Source organism: Notolepis coatsorum, assembly GCF_963971535.1.
Source record: "Notolepis coatsorum genome assembly, contig: SCAFFOLD_3305, whole genome shotgun sequence".
NCBI classification, from domain to species: Eukaryota; Metazoa; Chordata; class Actinopteri; order Aulopiformes; family Paralepididae; genus Notolepis; species Notolepis coatsorum.
In genome coordinates, this window is record NW_028170560.1 from 8,507 (window position 1) to 18,193 (window position 9,687).

Here is a 9,687-nt window from a genome sequence, read left to right on the forward strand (position 1 = left end):
GCGAGGTGCGTTGCTACTGTATTCTAGTCTGTGCAACGGTCAGTTGGTCTGGTCTGCTTTGGTCACGTAGAGCAGGGGTTCAGACTGATAACTGATCTGTAGTGAGGATCGTAGAGCCTTCTGTTGGTGTAGCCTAGTAATGACCACTTGGTTGTTAGTTAGAGAGATAGAGATAGAGATAGAGATAGAGATAGAGATAGAGATAGAGATAGAGATAGAGATAGAGATAGAGATAGAGATAGAGATAGAGATAGAGATAGAGATAGAGATAGAGATAGATAGATAGATAGATAGATAGATAGATAGATAGATAGATAGATAGATAGATAGGTAGGTAGATAGGTAGGTAGATAGATAGGTAGTTAGATCCTTCATGTTCCTCAGCAGTCTCAGTCTCTTGTAGAGTCTCAGGTCTGTAGAGTCTCAGGTCTGCAGGGAGGTCTGCAGAGCCTTCATGTCCCTCAGCAGGCTCAGACTCCTCTTGTTGCGCTCCCCCGGTCCCAGTTTGACTCCTCCTGCAGAGCGCCCCCTGGTGGTCACCGTGGTGGTTACCTTCACCTCGCTGCCGTTGCCCCGCTTCTTGTCACTCACCTCCCTCCGGAGCTTATTCATCTGGGAACAGGAAGGGGAGGAGCCTTTACAGTATATGTGTGAATACATTAAGGAACAGGAACGGGAGGAGCCTTTACAGTATTATGTGTGAATAATACATTAACTCATTGGACGCCACTCACGAGAAAAGTCGGGTTAACTAGCCATGCGTTGAGCGCCAATCACGAGAAAAGTCGGGTTTTTAAATCATTATTTCTTTTATTCGCTAGATCCATTCATTTTTCATCCATCCAGCCGGATGTTATCATTGGGAATGGGTCTGAGCTCGCAAAGGGGGAAATACGCCCAACGCCTTCCGGCCGGTATTGCACATCATTGCCTTCCTTCCCCCTTGGGCTGTACGCTGATCTAACAGGTCCGGTCCAGGTTTTCCTTCTCGGGCGAATCAGATATTTCTTTCGTAACGATCACGCATGTCTGTGTATGTGTGTGTGTGTGTGTGTGTGTGTGTGTGTGTGTGTGTGTGTGTGTGTGTGTGTGTGTGTGTGTGTGTGTGTGTGTGTGTGTGTGTGTGTGTGTGTGTGTGTGTGTGTGTGTGTGTGTGTGTGTGTGTATGCATGTCGTTGGCTATGGCCAAGGCACGGAGAAGCGATCTTTTTTTTTTATCCACTTTTTCTCCCATTTTCTATTTTTCTCCCATCCCAATTTCGTATCATCCAATTCAACCCTCCCCTGTCTCGAACGCCGTTTCTTGCCTCCCACAAGCCGGCTGCAATGTGGACTAAGTCATACATAGCACAAGTCCCCTCCGATACTCGAGGTAACAGCCGTCGCATCTTTTCACCCGCGCAGCGCGATCTTTCAGCGTCAGGGGTCTGCGCTTTGGAGGGGCCCCGCCCCCGTCGCTTCTTGATTCTACTGCGCAGGCGCACCAACCGACCTGTAGGAGTCGCTGTCCACAACGCCCGATCCCCACCCATCAGTTTCCCACCCCCTAATACGGCCAATGTGTATTAGTGCGGACGACCAGCTAAACTGAAAGCAATGTGGAGCGCTGGGCTCGAACAGGCGAACCCAGCGTCTCCAGTATCCGTGGTGAGCGCCTTGACCACTGCACCACGTAGCCGCCCTGAGAAGCGATTTTTCAGCCCCGCTTCTGTATCGTGCACGAGGACACATATGATACCGATAATCTAGCGTTATTTTCAGAACGATTCATAAATCAAGCGACAAATGGCTCGAGTTTCTTGAGATTAGACAGAATCGCTCTGGAACTATATTCATATTCACCACGGTATAAAACGGAAATGTATGTATGAAAAAATTATCCGTTTTGTGCATGTTGACTGGAAGAAACTCACTGACAAATCGACGTGTTCATTAGATCCATAGCTATAATATTTCATATAGTTTTAGCACGCGCAACAGCGTTTCCGTTAGCCGGTAATTACCGGTATTTGTCCGGCAAAATCTCCTGAAGTCCGACATATTTAATTTCTCCGGTCTTAATGTCCGGTGAAAATAATTCCCTGAGTCTAAGCACAATTTGATTATTTGAATTGTATTAAAATAGGCTAAAATTAAATAGCCTATGCGATGAACGAAACGATCATTACATTTGTTTCCTCGTTGCTTCTAATAATGACAACGACGTTGTCAGCGAGAGCTTTAAAAACGTAGGTCTCGGTTCGCTTCATCGGACCAAACGCGAACCAAATATAGGAAGTGATTATTATTACCACTGCTCGCAGCACTCACTGCAAAACAAGCACACTGCATCTAATCTCTCTATCTATCTATCTATCTATCTATCTATCTATCTCTCTCTCTCTCTCTATGTCTGTGCATCTTGGGAAGAAGGAAGAAAAAACGCGGCTTATTATTATTACCGAGGCGCGCGGCTTATTATATTATTAAAACGGCTACTTGTGGGCACTCATAAAAACACCGTGGTCTACAAGTTGTTTAGCGAGAGGATGGTGGTAGGTAATGTGCTTCAATAGAACAATGGATCAATGCCATGTCAAAACTCGGCTCCGCTGATCTGGGCTCTGCAGTACACACACAGACACACACACACGCGCGCGCGCACACACAGGATCGCAGCCACACACACATTTCCACTGTCCAATAGACAAGCGCCCTTTTCGACCGCGTGACATTGAGGTGGAGAGAGTAGTCACGCAAACCACGATAATGTTGCAGTCTCTCTGCTTTCTCAGTTCTTCGCTTGATATAATTAATACAAATGTCCAATATAACGGAATTCGTTAGCTCATAAAAATGTGATTATAACAGACTGCTGTTCAGTGTCGGACCGACTGCCACATACGCGGTCTATTTTATTTCAAGTCAGCAGCAGCACGGAGACGGAGTATCGAGGGACTTATTTTATTTGGAATATATTAATGACTGTATACGCAAAAGTAGCCTAGTTTTAAGTAATAATATTATAAATCTACATGCCTTGAGGATGACATGAGCCTGCCTATCAATTGTTTTAAAGCTCAATAAACTATGACCGGAATTAATCTCATTTGTCCGGTAGTTGAAATCTTGCAGGTCACGGAGACCGGCAACAATTTTTTCTAACGGAAACCCTGACGCGCAAGTTTGGCATTCTCCCCATTGCATTATGGCGTTCTAACCAGAAGGTAAACAGCGACCCCTAGGCGCTGAATGAGTTAAGGAACAGGAAGGGGAGGAGCCTAACCGGTGATCCTGCACCTGTGTTTAGTGTGCGGTGGGATGCCACACCTGTGTTTAGTGTGAGTCCACACCTGTGTTTAGTGTGAGTCCACACCTGTGTTTAGTGTGAGTCCACACCTGTGTTTAGTGTGTTTAGTGTGAGTCCACACCTGTGTTTAGTGTGAGTCCACACCTGTGTTTAGTGTGAGTCCACACCTGTGTTTAGTGTGTTTAGTGTGAGTCCACACCTGTGTTTAGTGTGAGTCCACACCTGTGTTTAGTGTGAGTCCACACCTGTGTTTAGTGTGTTTAGTGTGAGTCCACACCTGTGTTTAGTGTGTTTAGTGTGAGTCCACACCTGTGTTTAGTGTGTTTAGTGTGAGTCCACACCTGTGTTTAGTGTGTTTAGTGTGAGTCCACACCTGTGTTTAGTGTGTTTAGTGTGAGTCCACACCTGTGTTTAGTGTGAGTCCACACCTGTGTTTAGTGTGAGTCCACACCTGTGTTTAGTGTGAGTCCACACCTGTGTTTAGTGTGAGTCCACACCTGTGTTTAGTGTGTTTAGTGTGAGTCCACACCTGTGTTTGGTGTGAGTCCACACCTGTGTTTAGTGTGTTTAGTGTGAGTCCACACCTGTGTTTAGTGTGAGTCCACACCTGTGTTTAGTGTGAGTCCACACCTGTGTTTAGTGTGAGTCCACACCTGTGTTTAGTGCGAGTCCACACCTGTGTTTAGTGTGAGTCCACACCTGTGTTTAGTGTGAGTCCACACCTGTGCTTAGTGTGAGTCCACACCTGTGTTTAGTGTGAGTCCACACCTGTGTTTAGTGTGAGTCCACACCTGTGCTTAGTGTGAGTCCACACCTGTGTTTTGTGTTTGTACAGCTGGCTGATCTGCTCTCCTTTCCTCTCCATCCTCATCAGCAGCCTCTCCTGGTCTCTCTGCATCTCTCTCCTCTGGTGCCCGGAGACGCTGGTCTCCATCTGCCTCATGAGGTCCTCCTGCTCTCTGCAACACACACACACACACGCATATACACACACACAGGTTATTTACAACCTTAGCTTAACACATTCCCGGCCAATCACGTATATATACATTATTGGGAGCCAGCGCTTGATGGCCAAAAACGTATATATATACGTTTTTAACTCGTTTTTTCTTTTATTCCATTTTAATATCCTATTAAATGTCATTGTATTTTGGCTGGAAAAGGCATATTGGGACTCCAAAAGTGCAGTACCGGCCAGATCCTGGTATTGGCGCTGTCTCGAGAATGCATTTTCCCCTGTTGCAGACCAGGTGTAACTTTTTTTTCGGTCCGGGCATACTATTCTGTTAGCCTGAAGCTATGGCTTCACCAGATCGCATGAAATACCTTATTTTTTTTACGCCGAATGCATTATGCTGTAAAGGAATATGGCATCAGCCAATGGACTATATGATCTAGCAGATGGTGATCAAATAACTGGGAAATTCTTTTTGGAATCCAACCGGCCACAGGTAAGAGCGATTTGACGTAAATTTCAGCCTGATCGGGCCTTGTTCTCATAGCCATTCCCCTGATCTGCCTATGTTGTTGTAATAACGAATGCCGTTATTGGTAATCAATAATCAGAAACGACTTCCCCTGCCCCCCCCCCCCCCTTTCATGCATTCATGGTGGAAAATTATACAGATAATATGCATTTAGATTTTTAACTCTAGCTTGTGTAGGACCGAAACGCCATCGATTTAACATTATTAGCTTAGCGCCTTGCCTTGCAGGAATTATCCCAGACCATTCAGATATAATGCTCATATTCACGACGCTATAAAACGGGAACGTATTGATGAAAAAAAAAAATCTTTATGGCATATTGAAGGGAAGGTTTATACTGTCAATTGACAATGACAATGGATACATAGCTATAATATAAAATATAGATTTAGCTCTACAAACAACGTGACGCACAGTGAAAAGTTGTAATGAAAAGCTGGCGTCCGAGAGTGGGGCCCGTCTAATCTAATGGCTGGGAATGTGTTAAAGTTTAGATGACTTTAGGAACAGAGGTAAGATGGGCAGGTCAGTAATAACGTCTGCATTACTTGCACAATAAAAGCCATTACATTGGGTTGGACATGTTATCATAACACAATAAAAGCCCTTACATTGAGTTGGACATGTTATCATAACACAATAAAAGCCCTTACATTGGGTTGGACATGTTATCATAACACAATAAAAGCCATTACATTCGGTTGGTAATGTTATCATAACACAATAAAGGCCATTACATTGGGTTGGACACGTTATCATAACACAATAAAAGTCATTACATTCGGTTGGTAATGTTATCATAACACAATAAAAGCCCTTACATTGGGTTGGACACGTTATCATAACACAATAAAGGCCCTTACATTGGGTTGGACATGTTATCATAACACAATAAAAGCCCTTACATTGGGTTGGACACGTTATCATAACACAATAAAAGCCATTACATTGGGTTGGACATGTTATCATAACACAATAAAAGCCATTACATTGGGTTGGACATGTTATCATAACACAATAAAAGCCCTTACATTGGGTTGGACATGTTATCATAAGACAATAAAAGCCATTACATTGGGTTGGACATGTTATCATAACACAATAAAAGCCATTACATTGGGTTGGACATGTTATCATAACACAATAAAAGCCCTTACATTGGGTTGGACACGTTATCATAACACAATAAAAGCCCTTACATTGAGTTGGACATGTTATCATAACACAATAAAAGCCCTTACATTGAGTTGGACATGTTATCATAACACAATAAAAGCCCTTACATTGGGTTGGACATGTTATCATAACACAATAAAAGCCCTTACATTGGGTTGGACATGTTATCATAACACAATAAAAGCCCTTACATTGAGTTGGACATGTTATCATAACACAATAAAAGCCCTTACATTGAGTTGGACATGTTATCATAACACAATAAAAGCCATTACATTGAGTTGGACATGTTATCATAACACAATAAAAGCCCTTACATTGAGTTGGACATGTTATCATAACACAATAAAAGCCATTACATTGGGTTGGACATGTTATCATAACACAATAAAAGCCCTTACATTGGGTTGGCCACGTTATCATAACACAATAAAAGCCATTACATTGAGTTGGACATGTTATCATAACACAATAAAAGCCATTACATTGAGTTGGACATGTTATCATAACACAATAAAAGCCATTACATTGAGTTGGACATGTTATCATAACACAATAAAAGCCGTTACATTGGGTTGGACATGTTATCATAGACAATAAAAGTAGGGATGCTCGATATTGGCTTTTTTACCGATACCGATATACCGATATATGCAGGGTGCCCCCCCCTCAAAAAACTGAATAATTTCAGGTAATTAACATTACATATCTCTTGTCGTGTAATTAACACAACATTATGCATACTTTGACAATAAATAAAATAATAATTTGTTCTTACTTGCTTGCCTGGGTAAATAAAGGTTAAATAAATGTAATGTAAATATATATATATTATATTTTTTTGAAAACCGATACCGATATTTTCCGATATCACATTTTTATGCCAATATAGGTAGGCCGATAATATCGGACATCCCTAAATAAAACCATTACATTGAGTTGGACATGTTATCATAACACAATAAAAGCCCTTACATTGGGTTGGACATGTTATCATAACACAATAAAAGCCATTACATTGGGTTGGACATGTTATCATAACACAATAAAAGCCATTACATTGGGTTGGACACGTTAATGATTTTTATATGATTCATAATATTTTTCTCTTTTATTACAGTTGTTACAAAAAAAATTCAAAACCGTCTTCCACAAAAGTTACAGGTAACTAACTCCTAACTTCTTACACATTTGCACGACCTCTTCTACCTCGTTTTTTTAGCATTTCGCATTTTGTACATTTTAGTTTTGTATAATTGTATAGTGTTTGGTCTCTTACTCTTTTACTGTATGAAGCACAATCTCCAGAACCATGTGTGACAAATAAAACAAAACTTGAACTAACACTAACTCAAACACACACACACACACTACTCACACGCTCATCAGTCGGAGCTCCTCTTGAAGCGCCCGCAGCAGATCCGACAGCTCCTCCCCGCTGGACGAGGAGGACGAGGAGGAGGAGGAGGAGCCGCTGCTGGCTGAGCGGCTGTGATTGGCCGCCTGGGGGCTCCTCTGGACCAACGGGGCGTGAGAGAGGACTCGGCTGTTGCAGAGCTGTGGATGGTGCTGCTTGAGCAGGGAGAGCACCGACTGGACGTTGGCTCTGACCGAGTGACTACAGCCTACTGACTGAGAGAGAGAGGAGGGGGGGGGGGGGGGGGGGGGGGAGAGAGGGAGAGAGGGAGAGGGGGGGGGAGAGAGGGGGGGGAGAGGGGGGGGAGAGGGGAGAGAGAGGGGGGGGAGAGGGGGGGAAAGAGAGAGAGGGGGGAGAGAGAGAGGGGGGGGAGGGAGAGAGAGGGGGGCGGGCGGGAGAGAGAGAGGGGGGGGGGAGAGAGAGAGGGGGGGAGAGAAAGGGGGGGAGAGAGAGGGAGAGGGAGAGAGAGGGGAGAGAGGGGGGGGAGAGGGAGAGAGAGCGGGGGAGAGAGAGAGAGAGGGGGGGAGGGAGAGAGAGAGGGGGGAGAGAGAGGGGGAGAAGGGGGAGGGAGAGAGAGGGGGGGAGAGGGAGAGAGGGGGGAGGGAGAGAAAGAGAGAGGGGGGGAGAGAGAGGGGGAGGAGGGAGAGAGCAGGGGGGAGAGAGGGGGGAGGGAGAGAGAGAGGGGGGAGAGAGAGAGGGGGGGGAGAGGGGGGGGGGAGAGAGGGGGGGAGAGGGGGGGGGAGAGAGAGAGGGGGAGAGGGAGAGAGAGAAAGAGAGAGGGGGGGGAGAAAGAGAGAGAGAGGGGGAGAAAGAGAGAGAGCGAGAGAGGGGGGAGAGAGCGGGGGGGAGAGCGAGAGAGAGGGGGGGGGAGAGAGAGGGAGAGGGGGGAGGGAGAAAGAGAGGGGAGAGAGAGAGGGGGGAGAGAGGGGAGGAGGGAGAGAGCGGGGGGAGAGAGAGAGAGGGGGAGGGAGATAGAGAGGGGGGAGAGAGAGAGAGAGAGAGGGGGGAGGAGAGAGAGAGGGGGGAGGGGAGAGGAAGAGAGAGAGGGGGGGAGAGAGAGAGGGGGGGAGAGAGAGGGGGGAGGGAGAGAGAGGGGGGGGAGAGAGGAGAGGGGGGGGGAGAGGGGGAGGAGGGGAGAGGGGGGGAAGGAGAGGGGGGAGGAGAGAGAGAGGGGGAGAGAGAGGAGCAGAGAGGGGGGGGGGGGGGGGAGGAAGGAAAGAGAAAGAGAGAGGGTGGGGGAGAGGAGAAAGAAAGAGGAAGGAGAGAGTGTCAATATACTGTATCTCAAGCTCACCCTCTTTTCTTGATCCACCACGTCACGTCGTCGTGATTGGAGGACCAAGCGAAGAGGGCGGGTTTGAGGTAGAGGTCGGGTCGAGTCGCAGCACGAGTTGCAGCTCAACAATGTAAACACAGATCCATGTGCTTTTCATGGGCGTCGAGGCCGGTGGCTGGCGGTTAGCCAACAAAAACCACCCATGTGATTCTAATGTAAATGTCACTCCGCCCCCAAGCTCAGACTGTTGCTTTTTACTATTATTTAGAGATACTATAACTGTTAGCCGTTGCAGTAAATATGTTCTTAAACATTCAAACTGTGATCATGTAAAGAAATAATAATAATAATAATAATAATAAAAATACACTCGAGGATGGAAGTGCCGTACCGGATGCGTGAACACTTTGGGCAACCAACATGTACTTCCGCGTTTCTCCGATTGGCCAGCGATACGCCGGTAACGCGCGCATTTCGTACTTGTCTCCCTGTGTACAGCTGAGAGCTCCAGCATAGCTATATGTCCGCGAGCTAGGCGCAAGCCAGAGTAAAACACAGTTTTCATTCAATCAATAATAACATTAACGAGACTCTCGTTGTGTCTATTCTGCTAACGCTACCTCTCATTGCTTTAACGTTACTTAGTCTCTCGGTGTCTATCTGCTAACGTTAACGTTGCCAACGTTAGCATTAGGTAATAACCGGTTTAAAATGGATGGTGATTACCTCACGTTGTGTCTATTCTACTAGCATTAACCATTAGTTACTAGTACAAACAATCAATAACGAGTTATATTGATCACGCTATGTACGATAGCCATGCTAAAACGCTAGCACAACATTAGCACCTAACCTAACAACAACAACAAGCTTAACAAGTCAGCGATCTTTTTGTGAGACTAAACTCTCGCTCGGTGGCAAATTGTGTTGATGTCGGTTTTGTTTCGTCAATAAATGAGGCAGAATACACAAGGACCGTATCCTTTTTTGTTTATTGCACTCCTATGCGAGACATTAAAGATGGCGGCTTTCCGTTTT

The 9,687-nt window shown here is 45.6% G+C and overlaps 1 protein-coding gene across 1 annotated transcript; it reads right to left on the bottom strand.

Moving 5' to 3' along the window:
* Positions 1-352: 352 nt before the first annotated feature.
* On the bottom strand, positions 353-7,588 carry LOC311248492 (centrosomal protein of 57 kDa-like; the record flags this gene model as incomplete). Its single annotated transcript, XM_084339363.1, has 3 exons — positions 353-612; positions 4,104-4,248; positions 7,335-7,588. Coding segments are annotated over 3 exons (588 nt in total), but the record flags the coding sequence as incomplete, so codon positions are not given.
* Between the last annotated feature and the right edge of the window lie 2,099 nt (positions 7,589-9,687).